The 22,170-nt window shown below is 37.4% G+C and overlaps 1 protein-coding gene across 4 annotated transcripts in view; it reads left to right on the top strand.

The window, feature by feature from the left end:
- Positions 1–22,170, top strand: part of FHIT (fragile histidine triad diadenosine triphosphatase) — a 1,432,969-nt gene that overhangs the window by 636,780 nt on the left and 774,019 nt on the right. For all 4 annotated transcript variants that reach the window (XM_047778411.1, XM_047778405.1, XM_047778397.1 and 1 more), the window contains one exon: positions 19,389–19,508. In XM_047778411.1, the coding sequence (XP_047634367.1) occupies positions 19,406–19,508 (103 nt within the window). In that variant the 5' untranslated portion in view covers positions 19,389–19,405. The remainder of the gene's footprint in view (positions 1–19,388; positions 19,509–22,170) is intronic.

The following is a 22,170-nucleotide window of genomic DNA, read 5'->3' as shown; positions in this document are numbered from 1 at the left end:
GCTTGACATTTACTAATATAAAACTATGAATAAACCTACTAATTTAAAAATTATGTCACCATCAGAATGTTCCCATGGAAGCTGAAAGCCCAGAGAAAAATGTAGTCTTTAGATATTTATTAACAAGGTGATTAGTCAGAGGATTACCATAGGACATGTTATTTCAGTGCTAGAAGTTTATTACTCATATTCTCAAATAATTGAGATTCTTGGAGAATGATACATGTTTACCGCATCTTTAGCTTGAAATGGGTAGAACCGTCTCAGGGCTACCATGAAAAGTAGGTTTTACAAGTCATGCAGCAGTTCCCTTTGATTGGCAGTGACTATCTGGAAGGCTCTGGTAAGAAGCTCCTGCTGGAAAACACATTACTAGATGACTAATGATGTCAGTCATGGGGACAGGAGGAGGCAGTCACAGCATGAGTGCCGTATGTGGGCCCTTCCTGAGACAGACAAAACCAGGGAGTGAGCTTCCCAATCCACTTTTGTTTTTCTCATTGGTGTCAGAGCTCTTGGAAATCTGGGTTAAACAGCTGAAATGTGCTTTCTGGACATTGTGGCAGGAGGGGTAACTAAGGCCATGCTAGAACTCTAAAGAGCATGCTGAACAAAACTGACCCAAACCATGAAATGGCCTCATATGACCATGTGTGTATAAGGAAGCAAGTCAAGGATATCAAGAGGCTGAGTGGTTCAGAGTTTGTCTCCTGGAAAGAGAAAAGAGCTGGGGCAGGGCAGGGCCTGGAGGGGGCACCTCTGTCTTGTAGGTAGTGATTTCTGCACGTGGCTTCTGACAGCCTACACCCTGGCACACAAAGGCAAGGACTGTAAAGAGAAGAATTCGGTTGTGCCAACAAAGCTTTTGTCCCAGCAGGGCTCTCAAAGTAGGGGTCATCTAAACAAAATCACTTGGAACTGGGATAAAACTTTGCAAGACAGTTCTTTTTTTAAGTCCATTTGTTGATTTTTTTTTTTTAAAGAAACAGTCCTTTCTCACATGTGTCATCAAACCAAGGTTCAAACATTGGTTACTAACCGCTGGCATTTGAAATGCTATTTTAAAAGCAAGAGCCTTAAAAAGCAAGGCTATGGAACCCTGGAGACACTGTTCTGAGAGAATACTGATCACCGTCTTCTGAAGACTCGAAATCCATTCAATAGAACCTATGCAGCTCATTAGCTATTGCTGGTCAGCCTTTATTTATGCGTTGTACTGCTCAGCCCTGTAGGCAGTGAAAAGTGCCATAAATTACTTTTAACAATGGCACATGATGGGGGTAGCATGGCTCCCTACTCTCCATGTTTCTCTCATGTCATAGGTGAATGAAGTGAGCAAGTGGGGCAGAGCCAAGTACAGAGCCAAGGAGAGCTTGACTATGCCCTTGACCTCTTTGGCCCTCACAGACCTGGCATGACCACCTTGGGGGCTCTGAGTAATCTTTTTCCACCTATGGAAAATGAGACTGATGCTGTAGGCAGCAGGAGTTGTGCACTCGAAAGTTAATTCTTTTCCTGACAACACATCTTTTTGTGTTCTTCCTTTCACCTCCTCTTCTCACCCACCTAGAGGTAGACATTGGCAATGCTCATTTGCATGAAAGAAATGTGTGGCAGAAAAGCTTTCTTCTTTTTTTTTTTTTTTTGTCTTTTGTCTTTTTTGTTGTTGTTGTTGCTATTTCTTGGGCCACTCCCACGGCATATGGAGGTTCCCAGGCTAGGGGTTGAATCGGAGCTGTAGCCTCCGGCCTACGCCAGAGCCACAGCAACGCGGGATCCGAGCCGCGTCTGCAACCTACGCCACAGCTCACGGCAACGCCAGATCGTTAACCCACTGAGCAAGGGCAGGGACCGAACCCGCAACCTCATGGTTCCTAGTCGGATTTGTGAATCACTGAGCCACGACGGGAACTCCAGAAAAGCTTTCTTAGCATTGCTGGAAGTAGAGAGGAGGCCAGTGTCAGATGCTCTGGGTACAAATCTTAGCTCCACCTTTTACATGCTGTGTGGGTTTGGGCAAGTGACTTGTACTCTCAGTGCTTTCCTCTTCTGCAAAATCAAAATGATGAAATTGCCTCCTCAAAAGGCTATTAGGAGATTGAGATATTTCCATAAAGTGTTTAGCATAATGCCTGTTTTATAGCAAGCGCTGCAGGGCTATTAGCTCATTATTAGTATGACTAACAAATGCCAACTTTAAGTTAACTGCACAAGTGTTCTGTCTCTACCTGATGGATATCAGTGAGAGGTATTCTTGCTGGTGTCATGTATAAATGCTGACCCCAAGTACTATTTTCAGAAATGGCTCCTCATCACTTTATAAAGCTATGGAAAGGACATTCTTGTCCCTGTGCCAGAGTCACTTCTAGACAGTGTCTAGCGTGGTGTTTATTGTGGGTACGAGGAAGCAGCTACAGGGGACACGGGTAGTTTCACACCTAGATGAGGCCAGTGCTCCTCACCTCTGATGCTGGCCTCCATCACCTTGTGGTGCTGCCATTCCTCAAAACCCACCCCAAGGCCTCGTCTTGCCTTGCTTCCTCTGAGCAGTATGCGGTAGCCAATTGGGTTTACTGAGATCAGCTTTGAACTCTCAGCTAGTAGGGGACCTTGATCAAGTCATTTCTATAGGTTTTGTTTTCTCTACCCTATAGGCTGTTGGACTTTAAATCAGCTGAAACAGGTCAAGGGCTAATATAGGCCCTGGCACATTCAGTCAGTGCTTATTTGTTTGTCATTGGTGTAGGCTTTTGCTGCTAGTGAAGGATATGAACTCCAGGAAGAAATGGATTTCAGGTCAGTTCTATATTCCTCCATTAACTTCAAAGACATCCTTGTCTTTGTTTCAGGGGGACCAGCTCCTATCTTTACCTTGATTCTTTTTGTCTTCTGTGGATCTGGGTCTGTCTCTCTTAGGTGGTCAGAAAACTGTATAGACATCGATTAATATTTATTTGAGGCAACATGCTGGACACTGTGGGAGATGTCAAGGAAGGTTTGTATACAGACATATCACCCAGATCATTTTAAGAGCCTTGTTTTTCTTTCGAGGTCAGGAGGAGATCAAAAGTAGTAGTAAGAAAATGATCAATTAGTCCTTCCGTTGAGAACTCTCAGCTCCAGTAAGCCCTTACACAAGTGAGGAGGAGGACAGGGAAGAATGAAACAGTACAGCATTATCATAAGGGTGGTAATAGCCCATATGTAAATGAGTATAACCACACAGGAAAGCTGTTTTGAGTCAATGTGAATCATAAGACCAAAGTGAATGTATAATAGCCACCCTGCAAACTTCCAGCTCTCCTGCAGAAGCTTGCCTGTAGATAGAAACATCCCACCTGGCCTTAACAATAGAGCCACGTGATGGGATTCAGGTGTGGGCCTCAGTCTGCATGCTCGTTAGTGTTCAATAATGCTCCCCAGTCAGCAGCCAGAGCCTCATTACCGTTGGTAAGAGTAAGCTAATAATTAAGAGTTCTGAGTTTCCAAGTGGTGACAAATAGAATGAAGAGGTAATGAGATGGATAGAAATGGAGATCCCCTGACGAGTGCCAATGGTGAGGGGATGAGGAAATGAAAAAGACACCATTGTCACTCTGAGCGATACTGAGAAATACCTATTTGTCTATGGCACAGGGAAATGGGAAGGCATTTATCAAGCACTGAAAAGTGAAACCACCCTGGGTAGAGCCCTGGATAAGACTGTGCTGCAAAATCCATCCCGTGGGAAGAAGAGTCAAGACTTGGACTGACTTGGAATTCATGTTTTAATATTTGGTGATAGTGAAATATGCAGAAGTGGGGGTCGGGGAGGAGCCCTGTCCAAAGATCCCATGACTGAAAAGCTCTCTTGATTATCTGCTTCTACAAGAGGTCTGATGATGTTGGTCCTAGTGAGGACCTAACATAGAGGCTGTCATTAGATTTTTTGTAATTGCATGTAACCAACATCTTCTGAGGGCCTGGGAGAAGCCAGTGGTTTGGTGGTCTGGAGTGGCCTTGGTTTCAAGGCCTTGAATTTAGATCTTACCTCCAAATGAGTTTCCCATTGGCTACTGAAGGAAGATCTTCATACTGTTCTAAACTTGTACCTTTACTGGATCCTACTACCTGTAGTAGGCTGTTAATAGGTTTTACCCATCATGTAATTATCTTCTGAATGGCACAGTTAGAATTTGCTGAATATGGTAGCACACTTAAAATAGAAGTACATCCATCTATAAATTGCTACTGACATGTAGCTATAATTGACACTGTAATTAGCCTGACTAATCCATTTTTAATGAAAACCTGTGAGTGGCATTACTTTGCTAGAAAAATCCAGACATTTCACATTAGTTAAAACATGGTGAAATCATCTTGCCTCTGTGACGAGGTGGTAATCATTGCCTTACATTCATTTGTGTTGGGAGCTTTAATTCACTGTTAATGTTAAAAATGTAATATAATTGGGGTAATTTTGCTTTGGCATTTTCTTAAAAAAAAAAAAAAAAGCCAGAAGCCTTAAAAAATAAATAAATAAGGAACCATGACTGTCTCTTAAGCTCTGAGAGGCCTTTGCCCTGTTGAAGGCATAGTTTCCCTCTGCCATTTCCCCTCTGCCATTGCAAATCCATATGAAGATTGGGTTATTTCTACTGTGAAGATGAATCTCAGCCTCCATCCGGCTGAGAAATCACACCATACTTTGTCCTTCAGTTTGGAAATCTTCCTTTTTATTCAGGCTTCTGTCTTTCCCACCTGACCTGGTTATCTACAAGCACAGGCTGTTGATTTTCTAAATGGCTTGAGGCCTTGATTCTGGTGGTAAATGCCTTTGCCACCTGTGTTTGCTTTGGCAGGATACATTTTTTAAATTACATAAGTAATTTTAAATTTTATATTTGTACAAATGGTACTGTGTTTAATACTCAAGGTCAAGCTGAAATGTAAAACATGGAGAAGTCAATCATTCATCCCCTGGATCTATCTTTGTCTACTAGATGAAAAGAACTTTAAGAGCAAATATTTTTCACAGGTGGGATCTTTTAATTTTTTTTTTAGCAGCTCTCCAGTAGATAAGGGGGTTGGCAATTCTCTTTACACAAAGATACTTAAAAAAAAAAAATTCCATTCAAATGGTTTCTCTAGTGCTTAGACATGGTAGAAAATGAAAGTGCACAGAAAAGATCTAGAAGTTACTCCAAACCCATTTTCGCAGAGGAAAAGCATTCTTAATTTCCACATTTCCCCTATGTATGTGGACAGCCTCACAAATGATTTTAAATTAGTTTCCTATGTGTGCTCACTATGATTTGAAAATAAATGATATATATATATAGCATAAATATAAAGCTGTATCATTATAAATTATATAGATGCAAGTTTATACATATAATTATACAAATACAGGGTTATATATTTCAGAAGTATAAGATTTTGTCTTCCTCATTTGTGTATGTCTTTCATTGGATAGTTTAGCTACAAAGCAGATGTCATTAATGCAGGCTGTGTAGTGGCAAGAATGTAATAAGTCTAAAGAGGTTGGGGGCAGCTCACAGAGTGAATGGGCAAAAATTGCCCAACGTTAAAGTGATGGGGGTAAGGGGAGTAGATGATGAAGGGAGATCTTGAAAAAGTAGCTGGCATTTTGAAATACCTATGGGTTTCCTGTGTGTAAATAATTGAGCTTCAGTATTTTTTAAAATTTGTTAACAATTGAAAATTTTTCTTAGTGACACCAGGGATTGACGGCTTAATATACTTTACTAAGATTTTTTTTTTCTTCTTGGTGTAAAAAGATTGTAGGTACACTTTGTTTTCTTAAATTCTGAGACACCTTGAACTGTCTGCTGTTTCTTTTGGTTCCTCTTGTCTTCTTCTCATGGGATAGCCTTAGGCTGTCTCCTGTGGAATTTTGATGTATACCTATAAGCTTAGAATGTTATAAATGGTCTAAACCTAAATATATGTCTCGAGCTATCCATTTATGTACCTTGATTGTTTTCTAAGTCATCAATAAAGTGTTTGAGAGCCTGGCCAGGTGAAAGCAGGCTAGATGACAAGTCATTTTTCCTGTTAAGGTTAGTCAGTCTTGGAATCCCTCAGGCAGCAGCTTTTCAAATGTATTTGCATTTTTGTCTAACTTTTGAGCCCGTTGTTTTTAAATGAAATGAATGGAAATAGAAACATATTTACTAGTCGGAAGTAGTGTCTGGGATTTGGCTTCATTTGCAGTATAGCTTCTGCTGATGATCCTCCCAAAAGGACTGGTCATGCCTTCTAGTAAAGTAAATCATGTCACCTCCAGCTATAATGGAATAACATGTTTATTTTTCAAAGTAAAAAAAAAAAACCCACAAGTTTTTCATTCTTTTAACCAAAAGAACAGTACTTCTTTTTGATCGTGTCTGACTTCTTGGTTGCCTAGGAGATAGGAGTTTTCATGGAAGATTGCTTTAGCTAGGATAGTTAGAAGTCACTTCTTATGACCTGATATTCCCACATAATAACAAAATTTTATTAGAGATTTGGAGAATCGGAATGCCCAGTGTTAACAGAGTTACAGAGAGATAGCCCTTCTCCCTATACTACTTCTGAATATTAAGTTTTAGAAACATTTCCTGAGGTATATTTAGCAGTACATATCAATAGCCTTGAAAGTTCAATATTCTTTGAACACAGCAAGTCTCAAATCTAGGAATTGATACATGAGAGATAAAGAGATACATAATTGTTGGTATATGAAGGACCTTCCTCATACAGTTCGAAGATTTAAGTAATTGTTAGAGAGAAAGTGCTTAGAATGATGAAAGTAGGCAGTGTTAGCTATTAGGTCTATAATTTAAATAATTTGGGAGGAACCTCCATACTGTTTTTTTGTAGTGGTTATACCAGCTTACATTCCCACCAACAGTGTAGGAGGGTTTCCTTTTCTCCACATCCTACCAAGCATTTATTCTTTGTAGGCTTTTTAATGATGGTCATTCTGACTGGTGTGAGGTGCTACCTCATTGTGGTTTTTATTTGCAGTTCTCTAATATTTGGTGATGTTCACCATCTTTGCATATGCTTTTTGGCCATCTGTATTTAGAGAAATGTCTATTTAGATCTTCTGACCATTTAAATTTTTTTTTTTATTTTTTATAAACTGCATGAGAAGTTTATGTATTTTGGAGATTAATCTCTTGTCAATTGCTTCATTTCAAAAAATTTTCTCTTTCTGTGGATTGTCTTTTCATTTTTTCTTTAATGGTTTCCTTTGCTGTACAGAGCTTTTAAGTTTAAATAGGTCCCATTTATTTATTTTTGTTTTTATTTTCACTACTCTAGGAGGTGGAGCAAAAAAGATTATTGCTGCAATTTATGTTAGAGTGCTCTGCTTATATTTTGCTCTAGGATTTTTATAATATCTGGCCTTACATTTAGATCTTTAATCCATTTTGAGTTTATTACTGTGTATGGTATTGGAGTGTTGTAATTCATTTTTTAAAATGCAGGCAGCTGTTCAGTTTTCCCAGCAGCACTTAATGAAGAAATTGTCTTTTGTCCATTGTATATTCTTGCCTCTTTGTCATAGTTTAGGTGACCATAGATGCATAGGTTTATCTCTGGGCTTTTTATCCTGTCCAATTGATCTATATATCTGTTTTTATGCCAGTTCCATGCTGTTTTCTTTACTGTAGTCAGATGCTACCTTTTAAATAACATCACTCTACCTTTAATAGAGTGAGCAATCATCCAATGATAGTACAATGCCAAAATATTTTTTTAATTTTGCTGAACTAAAATTATATACCATTTATATGACACTTGGCCAAGCAGCTTGCCCATTAACTTACTTATTAGTTGACAAATAACGATTGTTGATTGAATAAAATTGGCCACTGCTTTTTGCTAGGGTAAAATACTAACAACAGTGTAATGACTAGCATTTATTGAATACTTACTGTATATCCTTGAAGAGAGGTATTACTGTCATTCTCCATTTCATAGACTAACCCTTGAGCTGTGTTCTTAGCCTCATCATCCTAGAGCTTCTGCTAGAGAGTTGTGCTAGGATGGAGAATTCTATTGCTAAAAAATCTTTTGTGTTAGAAAGCTTCCAAGATAATTTCAGTAAACATTGTTTTGGAACTAGTGCTCAGAGGAAGTACTTCTCAAACTTTAATGTGCATATAATACAGCTAGGAAGCTTGTTACAATAACAGCTGTGTTGATCCAGTAAATTTGAGGTGGAGCCTTCTGTAACAATTTTCAGGTAATGCAGATATTGGCCAACAGACTGCATTTTGAGTGACGAGCCTACTACATTGCTTGTGGAACTACTCAGACTTTTCATTTATCCCAAAGAAACCATTTACTGTAAGGAAAGGTAGTCATGGAACAGGGTCGTAGTGGTCAGTGGGTTAGGATTTCACATTCTCATGAGCATGGTGTTAGGTGATTTGCTCAAGTCCTGAGTTTCTTACACTTGAATTGTTAGGTTTTGAAGGGTCCTCAACATTCGCAAAAATGAGTTACGTTTTGTGTTCTCCATTTGGTGAAAAAATACAAAAATAGGTGACATAGGCATATATTCTGAATCACCAGTTGACTCTCTTACAAAAGGGTGTTGCCATGTGGTTTTAGCATTAAGGAATCCCCTAAAGTAACTGTTAACATTAATTCAGCATTTCTGAAAACAGGGTGCCTGAAATCCTAAATTCCCAAGTTTGAGAAATTCTTAAACAGTATCTTCTAGAAATAGTTTCCTCTAAAGGAGGTCTCTCAGGTTCAGAGTAACTTTGAGTAAGGCACTTGGCTTGCTAGACTTAATATCTCTAAAATGAGAAAACTAGATCTAAGCAATATTTTTGGTCCTTTCCAGCTAAGACATTCTAGGGTTGACTTTTTTTGAGACAGTGTTAGAAACACATGATGCTTATCTTAGTTGGACATGAACATAACAGTTGCAAACAAATCAGGAAGAAACCGATCTACCCTGAAACGAGCCATTGTCATCTCCTGTTGTAAATGGGGGAAATTTCACACACTGGACATCTAAGCAGTGCTTCTGTGGACATCTAACCTTTGTCCACTATAAGTTAAGTTGCCTGTCTAGCCCTATCAAAGATGACTTATCAAATGCACTTAGTCACAAAATTAAATGTGAATGATAGAGACCTTTTCCTTACTTTCCTTCTGTTTACTAAATTTTGAAGACACAAAGATCTAAAAATAATGTGATGCTACTAGCTGGTAAGAATTACAGGAGAGTAGTTCCCATTAGGACTCAGCGGTAATGAACCCGACTGGTATCCATGAGGACATGGGTTTGATCCCTGGCCTCACTCAGTGGGTTAAGGATCTGGAGTTGCCATGAGCTGTGGTATAGTTTGCAGATGCAACTTTGATATTGTGTTGCTGTGGCTGTGACGTAGGCTGGCAGCTGTAGCTATGATTTGATCCCTAGGCTGGGAACTTCCACATGCCATGTGTGTGGCCCTTAAGAAAAGAGATCCCACCCCTCCCAAAAAAAAGAATTATAGGAGAGAGAAGGGTAGAGATTGGTTATGGAAAGTAAAGAGATCAAGAGAGGGTACAAATAACTTTTGTAGCTAAAAAATGGAAAATGGAGACATGTTAAATACATGAAAGTAACAAATTTTTAGTTCAAAATAAATTGTACAAAGGAATAAAAATTTTAAAATTAATTGGCTAAAAATATAAGACTTGGTTTTCATTAATACACTTCTGTCATTTGTTTATATAGAGACATGCAGGCCTCAGGCACTGCTATAGAATGAACCTAGTCCCTTCTATTTCTAACTTGGCAAAGGCCCACTTATAAGATGAAGGTTCTAAACCTTAGAGTGAGGTCCCAACCCAGTGCTTGGTTCTCTGAATGCCAGAAGCAATCATCTTTATAGTTATAGTTAATCAGGAACAGAGACACCAGGAGATGATTTTCCCCTGAGAATTCCACAGAATATTGGTATATCCAGCCTTCTTGTTTGGTTTAAAAAAAAAAAAAGTTTCAGCAATTTTACTTCAGCTTAAAATAAAATTGCTTTCAGCACTTTTGATGTGAGAGGAAAGTATTTAATATTTATCTCAACCTTGCAGACACTTTCAGATCCTGGAGATGCAGAAATCTTAACATCACACAATATTGGCTCTTGCACTTTTCTCTACTTTTGTTCCTTTTATAGTTCCTGGAATATTTTTCTTCTCCACTGAAATTAAAACTTTAGGAAGCATGTATGCTAGCAGCACAAGTGGGCAGAATTTTACTACAATTAAAGAAGAGGCAGAACTGGTTTAGAGAAAGGAGATAAAGTATTACCATTTATGTCATATGACAGACAAAAATGAGATGTGTGTCATACACTGCCATCCATTATTATTTTTTAATTTTACTTAAGTATAGTTAATTTATAGTGTTGTTGTAAGAGTGTAGCAAAGTGATTCAGTTATATATATGTATATGTTTCAGATTGTTTTCCATTATAGGTTGTTATAAAATAGTGTATAGCACAGAACTGTACTCAACATCTCTAATCCATTATTTTCAAATGAGATAGTCAAGGGTGAGAAGTTCAGTAAATCACTGAAGATCACAGAGTGGCAGAACTGAGGCTCAAGTGCCTGTGCTTTGAACACTCCTTCACTTCTTGATACTTGGTATTCTCAACAAAGGGTAGTTGGTAAGTTGTATGGACATATCAAAAGGGAAGGAAGGGTGAAGAGGGAAGTCACCAACCATTTCAAATTGTTGGCAGACTCAACTCATGAGAAGAAATGTAATAGACAAATATGAGTTTGTAGTCAGGAGCAGTCCATGGGAAGGAGAGAAATCGGAGGCAGGGTAGCCTCCAGAGAGGAGAAATGAAAAGTAATTAAGCTTGATATGTAACACTAGGAACCACCTTTATAGAAGACTTACACTCATGCTGATACTCATCAGAAGTCAGATAGATTGAGGTTGTCTCCCTAAAGGCATCAGGAAGCCAAAAAAATATATATGAGAAGACTGAGGAAAGAGTTGAGAAGGAAGGGAAGTGTTAGGGATGGCAGGGAGGAAACATTTCCCCCTCTGCCCAGCTTTTTTTTTTTTGTCTTTTTGCCTCTTCTAGGGCCGCTCCCTCGGCATATGGAGGTTCCCAGGCTAAGGGTTGAATCGGAGCTGTAGCCGCCGGCCTACACCAGAGCCACAGCAACAAGGGATCTGAGCCGCATCTGCAACCTACACCACAGCTCACAGCAATGCCGGATCCTTAACCCACTGAGCAAGGCCAGGGACGGAACCGGCAACCTCATGGTTCTTAGTCGGATTTGTTAACCACTGCACCATGATGGGAACTCCTCCCTCTGTCCAGCTTGAATTCTTATGGTTGAACTAGAGAGAATAATAGAAAAAGAAACAAATGTTAATTTATATGCATGTCAGTCTCATAGAAATGAGACCTAAGAAATAGCCAAAGCTGGCAGCCTTTATACTTTTTAGACAAAGGGAAAAAAACTTTGTGAAGAATTGACAGAACAAAGAAACAGGTTTTGAGTATTCAATCAATAAAAATCTAAACAGAGTTTGGGCTTGGGGTAGTAAATTAAAGAGATAACAAGGTTTGTCTATACGGGCTTGGCCTGAATTCGCTATCTCTGGGAATAAGGGTATTTTTCTGCTTTCAGATGCAAGGACTGTACCTCTCACACAAGAGAATTCTTCCTTTCAGGAAGATAGAAAGGAGGGTCAGAGTGTCTTCTTGCATTGAGTATTTCTTAAGTAACCCTAATTCAAAATAATTAATATGCTACCAAGGCACATTTGGGGGTGTGTGTTGGGGGAAGCTTGCCCTGAACTGTAACAGATGGAATCCCTGAAAGGCAGAGAAGTAAACTGAAGTCAGGGAATGTTCGAAAAAATAATGTAGAGTATGAAGAATTGAATGAAAACTGATGAGCACGTATAGAAAAGGGATCGGGAAAGTAGTCTGTAGTGGGTTGAATAGTACTTCCCCTAAATGGAACCTCAAATTTTTTTACTGGGAAATAGGATCTTTGAATATAATTAGTTAAGATGAGCTTAATTAGAGGGGGTCCTAATCCTAATGTTGTGTCCTCATAAGGAGAGGACACACAGAAAAGATGCTCCTGTGAAGACAGAAGCAGAGGAGTTCCCATCATGGCCAAGTGGTTAATGCACCTGACTAGTATCCATGAGGATGCGGCTTTGACCCCTGGCCTTGCTCAGTGAGTTAAGGATCCAGCGTTCCTGTGAGCTGTGGTGTAGGTTGCAGACACGTCTTGGATCCAGTGTTGGTGTGGCTGTGATGTAAGCCAATGGTTACAGCACTGATCGGAACCATAGCCTGGGAACCTCCATATGCCACGAGTGTGGCCCTAAAAAGACCAAAGACGTGCGTGCGTGCACACACACACACACACACACACACACACACACAGAGGCAGAGATTAGAGTGCTGTGTCTACAAGGCAAGGATTGTTGACAACCACCAGAAGCCAAGAGGAGGCAAGGAAGAATTCTATCCTGTAATCTTCAGAGGCTCTTCTAACACCTTGATTTCTCATCTCTAGAACTATGAGAAAATATCTTTTTAAGCCACCCAGTTTGTGATAATTTGTTATTATAGCCTTCAGGAACCAGTATATAGCCATAAACTTAGACTTGTTAACAAAACTCTAACAACTTGAAATAAAAACATCATCCTCCAGTGAAGAAGAATCTGATTGTCATTTTACTTTTCTCCCTAGCAATACTGACAGCTGTGGGATAATTTTTTTTCCAGTGTTGAAACAAGCAATATTGAAGCTTAGGATTTTATTTCTGGTTATTTTAATTGAGTGGGAGGATAAAATAAAGATACCATTCTGAATAATATCTCAGTTTGCCACATAATGACCCTCTTTGAATGTAATTTTAGAGAATGTAGTCTAGCAAAAAAAAGAAAAGAAAAATGGAAAAATAAATCCAGAAGGAAAAAATGTGGAAAATAAGAACAAGTGGGGAATTTATTGATTTAAAAAAATTTATTGGAATATAGTTGACTTACAATGTTCTATTAGTTTCAGATCTACAGGGAAGTGCATCAGTTACACGTATATCCATTCCTTTTTCCCATATAGGTTATTAGAATATATTAAGTAGATTTCCCTATGCTATATAGTAGGTCCTTGTTAGTTGTCTATTGTATACAGTACTGTGTATCTGTTAATCCCATCTCCCAATTTATTCCTCCTCTCCACTATTCCCCCTTTGGTAATCCTAAATTTGATAACAGAAATCTGTGAGTTTGTTTCTGTCTTATAAATAAGTTCTTCTGTATCATTTTTTATTAGATTGTACCTATAAATGATATCAAATGATATTTGTCTTTCTCTTTTTGACTTTGCTCAGTAGAATAATCTCTAGATTCACCCATGTTTCTGTAAATGCCATTATTTCATTCCTGTAAATGGCTGAGTAATATTCCATTGTATATATGTACCATATCTTCTTTATCCATTCCCCTATTGATGGACATTTAAGTTGCTTCCATGTCTTGGCTATTGTAAATAGTGCTGCAATGAACACTGGGGTGCATATATCTTTTTGAATTATGGTTTTCTTTGGATAAATTCCCAGGAGTAGTATTGCTGGACCATGTGGTAGTTTTACATATTTAGTTTTCAGAGGAATCTCCATAATGTTCTCCATAGTGGTTGCACAAATCTTACATTTCCATCAACAGCGTAGGAGAGTTCCCTTTCTGCACACACTCTCAAACATTTATTCTTGGTTGTTTTTGTAATGATGACCATTCTGACTGGTATGAGATGATACCTCATAGTAGTTTTGATTTGCATTTTTCTAATAGTGATATTGAACATCTTTTCATGTGCTTTATTATGTAAATAAGCAATGACAACTTTAATTTCTAGGAATGTCATAGGGTAGGTAATAGGAAAATTGTCCACTAAAAACAATTTAAAATGCTATATAAGTATACAAACATTCACTCAAAAGCATAGTTGAGCTTGGAGAAAAAAAAAGGTGAGTTAAATCAAAGAGGGATCTAAGATTCACGCAATAAAAGAGTGCTGAGCCTATTGCTTCCTGATGGGGACTGTCCGTAGACCTTTGTGAATAAGATAAATGAAAAATAGGATTGCTGAAATAAACAGTGGTCAGAAACCAAAACCAGCATATCAATAACAGTTTGAAATTATAATGCTGTATTTCCAAACATTAGAATTTGAATAAAGGGATGATGGGGGATGAGATCTAAAAGAGATCCAAGGTTGCAGTGTATGCTAAGGATAGAGAGATTGATCTGCTTTTAGATATTGATGGGGAAATTGAGCATTAGTGTGGATTATACAAAGAGTAATCACTACTGAAGAAAATAAAATGCATAATTTTTATACCATAGGATAAAACTTAATGTAGACGTTGGAAGAAAGGGAAAAGAAAAAAGGGAAACAAAAAGATGGTATAGTATGGTGAAATAAGAAAGAAGAATTGGCACAAATATATGTGTTAAAATAATATTGTCCAATGGATAGTGAAATGCTGTAATATTTACAAAAAAAAAAAAACCCATGTTTAAAAGGACACAGTTTGAAAATAAAGAGATGGAATAATTTACAGCAAATGAGACAAAAAAAGAAACAATAGATCAAGAGAGTAACCAAATGCACATGCCATAATAGAGAAAATAGTTAACTTCTGGCATTTGACATTAAGCTATTGCAGTTAGAAATCTTAACAGTTTTTTTCGGAAGCTGATGAAACAATTGAGACAAAAAATAAACAGAAAATTCAGATAACAATGAATTTGCTCTACCATGTATGTAGAACTCCTTACTCAACAAATGCAAAATGTATATTTTTTGGAAGGGCATATGGTTTAGGCACATGCTTCAACTTTGAATGAATCAGGAAGGAATCCTCAAATTCTAAAAAAGATGGCATTATAGAGGTTCTTCTCTCTAACCACAGTGCTTTAAATCAGTCCTTATTAATAGAAAGATAGCCAAAAACATTCTGTATATTGGAAATGAAAAGACATACCATGAAATAACCCTCAGGTTAAATAGGACATGGTAACAAGAATAGCAAAGTATGAACATTATATAGCAGGAGTTGGCAAACTACAGCCCACAAGCTAATCCCAGCTGCTGCCTCTTCTTACAAATAAAGTTTTATTGGGATACAACCACATCCATTCCTTTATTTATTGTCTATGGTTACTTCCATGCTGCCATAATAGAGTTGAGTAGTTAAAACAGACTGAATCTGGAATTTTAGAGAGAGAATTTGTCTCCCCTTGTTCTCAAGCATCTAGCAAAGAATCAGAATCAAGTCCAGATTCATTCCTCTGTACATATGGAAACTTATTGTAAACATTCCCAGCAATTGGTACCAGGAAAGTTGGCTCACAAAAGGAGAGAAAAATGAAACCATTTCTGTACCTCGGACCATAAACAAAGCTCCAAGTGAATTAAATACCTAACTGTTAAGAGTGAAAATATAAAGCTTATAAATGAAAATTTAAGAATATATTTTTGTAACCTTATGTTAGGAAAGGGTTTGTTACATAAGATTCTCAGAGCACCAAGCGCAAACCATAAAAAGAAATTTGATGACTGCATCAAAATGAATGCTTTTTGTTCAATGGAATCTACAATAGAAAAGCTTAGCCATAAAAAAGAATAAAATAATGCTATTTTGCAGTGACATGGATGGAACTAAAGATTCTAATATTAAGTAAGTCTAAAGGAGAAAGGCAAATACCATATGATATCACTTACATATCAAGATATCTGGGGAGAAAAAAAAAAAAACAAACTCATGAACATGGAGAATAGACATGTGGTTGCCAAGGGAGAGAAGGAGAGAGTGGGATTGATTGTGGCTCAGCAATAACAAACCTGACTAGTATCCAAGAGGATGCAAGTTCAAGCCCTGGCCTTTGCTCAGTGGGTTAAGGATCTGGTAGTAATGTGAGCTATGGTGTCGGTTGCAGCTGCAGCTTGGATCTGGTGTTGCTGTGGCTATGGTGTAGGCCAGCAACTGCAGCTCTGATTGGGCCCCTAGCCTGGGAACTTTGATATTCCGAAGGTGCAGACCTAAAATAAAATAAATAAGAAAAACTAATAGATGGTGAATTTATAGTTGTCATTTTTAATATATCAAGATCATTTAAATATATAAAGGATAATGAAAAATTAGAAAATAGGGAGGAAACAAATATAAAAGAGGGAAAAGTATGAATTGGCTATTCCTACAAGAAGAAATATACATATATACATATCACATTGGAGACAAAATAAGTAAATCTGTGATACCATTTGCCTATCACATCAGTAAAAGCTTGGAAATCAGATGCTTTCAAGCGCTGGTAAGGATGTGAAAAGATAGAAATCTGCAGGTATTGCTTCTAGGAGTTCAGAATGGTGCTATATATTTAAAAGTATGTATATAATGTAACAAAGTTATAATATATTATAAATATTATAATATTTATATACTTAAAGTATATAATATAACTTAAAGCCCATAGATACCCAGGGAAACATGATCTTCACAATGTTATTTGTGGGGAAAGATTTGGGAAAGCTAGTTCCTGAATACTGAAAGAATGGATAAGGTAAACCACAGTGGAATACAATGAGAGAATAGTGGTGAGAAAGAGTAAATTATGTCTATAACAACAAGAATGGGTTTCTAAAACAATGTTGGGAGAAAAAGGTAGAATGATATGTAAAGGATGGTACAACTTCTATATAAATTTTTAAACTGTGTGAGCGCCCTATATATGTTTGACATATAAAATATTTATAAAAATGCAGTGAAGCTTATAAATACAATATTAATTATAAAAATGGTGAAGCTCTTGGGTGGGAGAGGAAAGAAAGGGTTTGGGCATAGATAATGAAGCAAAAATGATGATATGAAAAAGGAAAACCAGAAGAGTCTTTCATGGACTTGTTATAGCAGCTCATAAACTAGAGCCTATGTTTAAATCAACTCTCCATTAGAGGAAACAAACTCCATGGATATTTGTCCTTCCAGCCCCATAGGTCCAGGTGCTCAAACAAGGTCATCAGGTATGGGTCTCTCTCTGTACTTGGCTCTCCTGGCCTCCATATTGGCTCTGATATTAGGCAGTCCCATTTTAATGTAATCTCTGACTCTTCCACGGTTTACATCCTACCAGTTTGGTAACTTAGCAGGAGGAAAGCCCTTTCCTGTAGTATCACCAGTATCCTCTGCTGGATATCATTCCTTTGAATGGCTCATTTTTTGTCCTGTGTCCACTTCTGAATCAGTCAAGTGACAAAGAACTAAGGATGCCTAGGTCACTCTCCCAACCTGAGAATCAGGCAGTGGGAATAGCCTAACATATGGGAAAAAGAAAAAAAAATAGGGTGGTATGGCCAGAACTACAGAAAAAGGATTCTGGGAGACAAAACAAAAACAAAACACAGATAGCTGTAGGGGACTTGAATCAATGCTATTTGTAGAATGAATTGCCTTGTTTATTGTAGAAAAACTGGGGAAAATGGAAAAAGGTTAACTCCAAATGTCTAAAGCACTGCCATTTGTCTGATATATATTTCATATGACCCCACGGCATGAATCCATGACAAAAAGATGGACCTGTTATAAAGGGCATCTCTATGATTGTTGTAGTTGATTATCACAGAAGGAATGGATTGTGAACTTCCTATCACTGAATATCTTTAAGCATAGTTTGTTCAGCTACCTGGCAAAGATTCTGTAGGAAAGGACTAGGAGAATAGTTGGGTTTGATTAGTGGTTCTGAATCATCTCAACAGCTTATTAAAGCAGAGATTTCTGGGCCCTTCTCCCAGAGTTTCTGGTTTGATAGGTTTGGAACAGGACTCAAGTATTTGCATTTCTAATAAGTATGCCAGGTGATGTTGATGCTACTCGTCCAGGGAACATACCTTAAAAACCAATGGGTTAGATGATTTTTCAACATGTTTACTGACATTTTATTTTTTGTGATAGTTAGAAATGTTCTAGAAACCAGTATTTGCGTTATTGAGAGAAAACTTTAGGTACTTCTTTGTACCTGAAATGTGTTAAGTTCTGGCTATGTGGGTGCTTCTGGAGTAGATGAATTTTGCATAGCCTTCTGTATCTTTTGGGTCATTGAGAACATTAGAATCATTAAGCAGTTACACATTGATTGATAAAATGATCAGCCATTTTCTCATGTCATCGTTTTTGTAATCCTATTTCTCCTTTTCCACAGGGGTATCAATTTTCAACAATTTTGTAGTAGAATGGTACCTAAATTGGAAAAATGAAGTGGCTTCCCAAGGAGGGTGTGTCCTAGTCTTTCAGAAAGTAACTTTGTCACATACAGGCAGAGACTGACAGAAAATCATTCTTTGGCTCCCAGGTGTCAAATCTTGCTTTCCCCTTATCATCTCACGTCTACCCCAGCTTGTGGCTTTCACCCCCAAAAGAGGATTTGAAACACTTCACATACCTTGCTGCATACTACCTCTGCATCAACCAGGAATTGTTTTCCTCTTGAACTCTATTTTGTCCTTTCTTGATTTTCCAAAATTTTCCTTTGGAAATTTTGCTATAATAGTTATCTGCGAATACTCACATATTTTTGTAGGCAAGGTCAAACAGTGTTTATACTTTTCCTAAATTGCTTTTACATAAACAAGGATGAAACCTTTTGAGAAAAGCATTTAAGAATGAGAAGTTTTATAGTCAATGCTCAACCATGAAAAGTTTCAGCTTAGCAAAGATGATGAAACATATGGTCAAAATAGTACCTGACAAGAGTTCCCATTGTGGATCAGTGGTAATGAACCCCACTAGTATCCATGAAGATGAGGTTTCAATCCCTGGCCCCTCTCAATGGGTTAAGGATCCGGCATTGCCATGAGCTGTGGTGTAGGTCACAGATGTGGCTTGGATCTGGTGTTGCAGTGGCTGTGATGTAGGTTAGCAGCTGCAGCTCCGATCTGATCCCTAGCCTGGGAACTTCCATATGCTGCACTCATGTGTGGCTCTTAAAAAAAAAAAAAAAAAAAAAGTACCTGGCAGATTGGGCCTAGTGGATTTGGGTTAAGATGGCTATCTGGAGTGCACAGGGATTTAAGAAAACTCTTTTGTTGCTCATGTAACTGCTTGAAAACGCTAAATCCCACCAGGGCAGTGCTGGTAAGGAGAGTGGAGTATTTTAGGAGGACATTTAGGAGGACCCAGAATATATCTCAGAGGACATTAAATAGGGAACAGCTTAAATGATATTTTCTTTACAACTAAGCATCTGTAGCAATGGACTTTTGTTTCTTTATAGTGGTATATGATCTGAGTTTCCCATCTGAATTTCATAAATGCCCATTTTCTACATTGTCTTCTCTTTCAGACCTCGACTGTGAGAAAATGGCCCTCAGATTCGGCCAACATCTCATCAAGCCCTCTGTGGTGTTTTTCAAAACAGAACTGTCCTTTGCCCTGGTGAACAGGAAACCTGTGGTCCCGGGACGTATCCTTTTTTTTTTTTTTAAGAAAGGAAAAATGGAAAGCCTCTGAATCTAACAGGCCAAATGAATATAGGATTGACCTCTGGTTTGTCGAAAAAGGTAAACAAGGAATCCCTTACATTCCCCCCTTGGAGAAACCAGGTAAGATGCTATTCATATCTATTCTCAATCCAGTTGGTGGCACCAGTAATATGCTTGATCAATGTTGCAGAACTTCTGAAAAGAGTTGCTTAGCAACCGTGGCCTTGGAGGTGAATCTTTGCTTGACCTTTTCGCTATGGTAGCTATGTAAATAAATAGGTGCTTCTAAGATGTACCCAGTGAGGATCCTGAGCACTTTGTTTTTGCCTAACAGTTGTGAATTTTAATAGATAGAGATTGTTGGCACTCTTGTGATGTGGACGTAAGGTATTACATGATGATTAGAGACAGACTTGGTTTCTTTACCTCTGGGAGATCATTCGAGCTATGAATTTTAATTAAATTCAAATATATCAGTACGCTTACACATTTTTTTTTTCATGTTAGGCTCTGAAATAGCATTTTATCTTGGAAAACATCCCATCTTTTAGGTCACTGTCCAGTGCCATTGATGGTAGGGTATTTTATTTCCCTCTGACCAGAGATTTCGGTAGAAACTTGATTCTTTTACACTGGGATAAGCAGGATTTGGTAAAATGCTCTGCAGAGTTATTTTTAGGTTGTTGAAACTATTACTCATGACTGTAGGCATATGATGTTTGTACTGATTCTTCAGAATGTTTTTCTCTCCTCCCCTCCGCCCCTCACAACTTAATTTATTATGCAGAGGGCAGCAAGGTATACATTTCATATTTTGAGATAGTAAGTGTTTCTTCCCTGAAACATGGTTTTGCTTTGAAATAAATTTCTGAGTAAATTTCTAGAAATGTAAATGTAAATTTCTAGAAATGTGTCAAGATTTTTTCCAGAGTAAGTTGTATTTTTTTTAATGGGAATTTCAAAATGGTTGAAAACTTCTTTCTTGTCAATGTAAGTATTCTACATTAAAAAAAAATACAGATAATAAAACATGCACCAAAAGATAATTGTGATTTTTATGACAGACTTTATTTTTAACCTAAATAAATTTTGTAAATTTACAAATTAATGATCATATCAATAAACAGGTAAATAATACACATTTCTAACAAAAACTATTAGTAAATAATATAGACATAATATTTAACTCTTTATAAAAATATTTGAAATAAGTATATAAGACTAGAAAATTACAATCTTGTGTTTATTGAAATTAAGACAAATAGAATGAGAAAGTTTGTATAAAACAATAATTTTTATGTTTTATGCCAATTTTATATTGAGTTTTTCCTAAAAGACCTTGAAGTTCTTAAAATAACAGAGCATTTTATTTTCTCATTTGATTTTGCTGCAAGTTTTTGGTTGTCTTTTTCTTTTGTGGAATTTTTTTTTTTTTTTTTAAGCAAAATGTCTGGGAATTCCAGCGTCAAAAGAATATTGCTTTACATGCCATCTGTTTTTGGGTGCCAATTTTAAATTACTTTTTATCAAAGAATTGAGAGAACTTGGGATAAAAATGTGAATTTAGATAAATCTTAATGCCTTGGACAGAAAGAATAGGAAGATGTAGAGATGCACTTTTAAAAAAAATGGCTAATAATGGAATTTTGCTTTGTGTGTGTGTGTATGTGTGTGTGTGTATATATTTTACCTCATATCTTGATAGAAATAAAGTTGATTTTTCATGATCTTTTTAACCAGTTCTTAAAATATCATGCATAAAACCTGGGTCATTTTTGAGTTTAAATTCAAGAAAAGTTTAGGTGTCTGCCTCAAGGAAAATGTTTATACCGAATAGTGAGCAGTGAGTGAATGATGACTAGTTTTGCTCCAGATGGTGCTGGAATTGCCGTTTTGGAACTGAGTCCTGTTCTGTTAACCATTTCTTTAAGTAAATGCCAAGAATAAGAGGATGATTGTTTTAAAATTAACAAACCTCAGTGAGGAAGGTATTGAAGAAGACCTGGCCCTTCTGGGGGTGAGAACAGTAAGAACTGGAACTTTATTGTAATCAGTATACTCTGGAAAGCTGTTTCACATTTACAGTGTTTAAAGTGGTTTCAGGGCCAGTAGATAATGTATTCAGGCAATCCTTTTTATATGATGATTCTGTACCTTTTTACTTTACTTTACCTCTAAGCTCTGTTAGGTGACAGTTGTGAGAATAATCTTAATAAGTTACTCATTTGCTAGCAAAAAGCCATACTCTTTTGTCCTGTGATTTGGGAATTGAACCTTTGGATCTCTGCCCACTAACATTTTATAAATTAGATGGTGAGATGGCTGCAGTGGACTTGAATCCCCCCGTGCTCTACCCTACCTGCCTTATATAAGCCCCTTGTATGTCTTCCATATCATCTAGCTTTTTGCACACTCTGCTGCTAGACTCCTCCCGTCCAGACTGCACCTCACTCTAAACCATAACTCTGATCCTATGAGTCTTCTATTCCTTTGCAAACAAACCACTGATGTATCTCATGAATCTTTTTTTTTCTTTTTTCTGAGGATAAGGTCCAAATTCATTAGTATCTTTTAAAAAGATTTTCATTATCTTATCTCAGCTTCCCCACTTTTAACCTGCTTTCCCCACACCCCTCTTTACCC

The sequence above is a fragment of the Phacochoerus africanus genome, chromosome 1, assembly GCF_016906955.1.
Source record: "Phacochoerus africanus isolate WHEZ1 chromosome 1, ROS_Pafr_v1, whole genome shotgun sequence".
NCBI lineage: Eukaryota > Metazoa > Chordata > Mammalia > Artiodactyla > Suidae > Phacochoerus > Phacochoerus africanus.
Note: the sequence above shows the minus strand (reverse complement) of the source record. Positions and strands in the feature narration are given on the sequence as shown.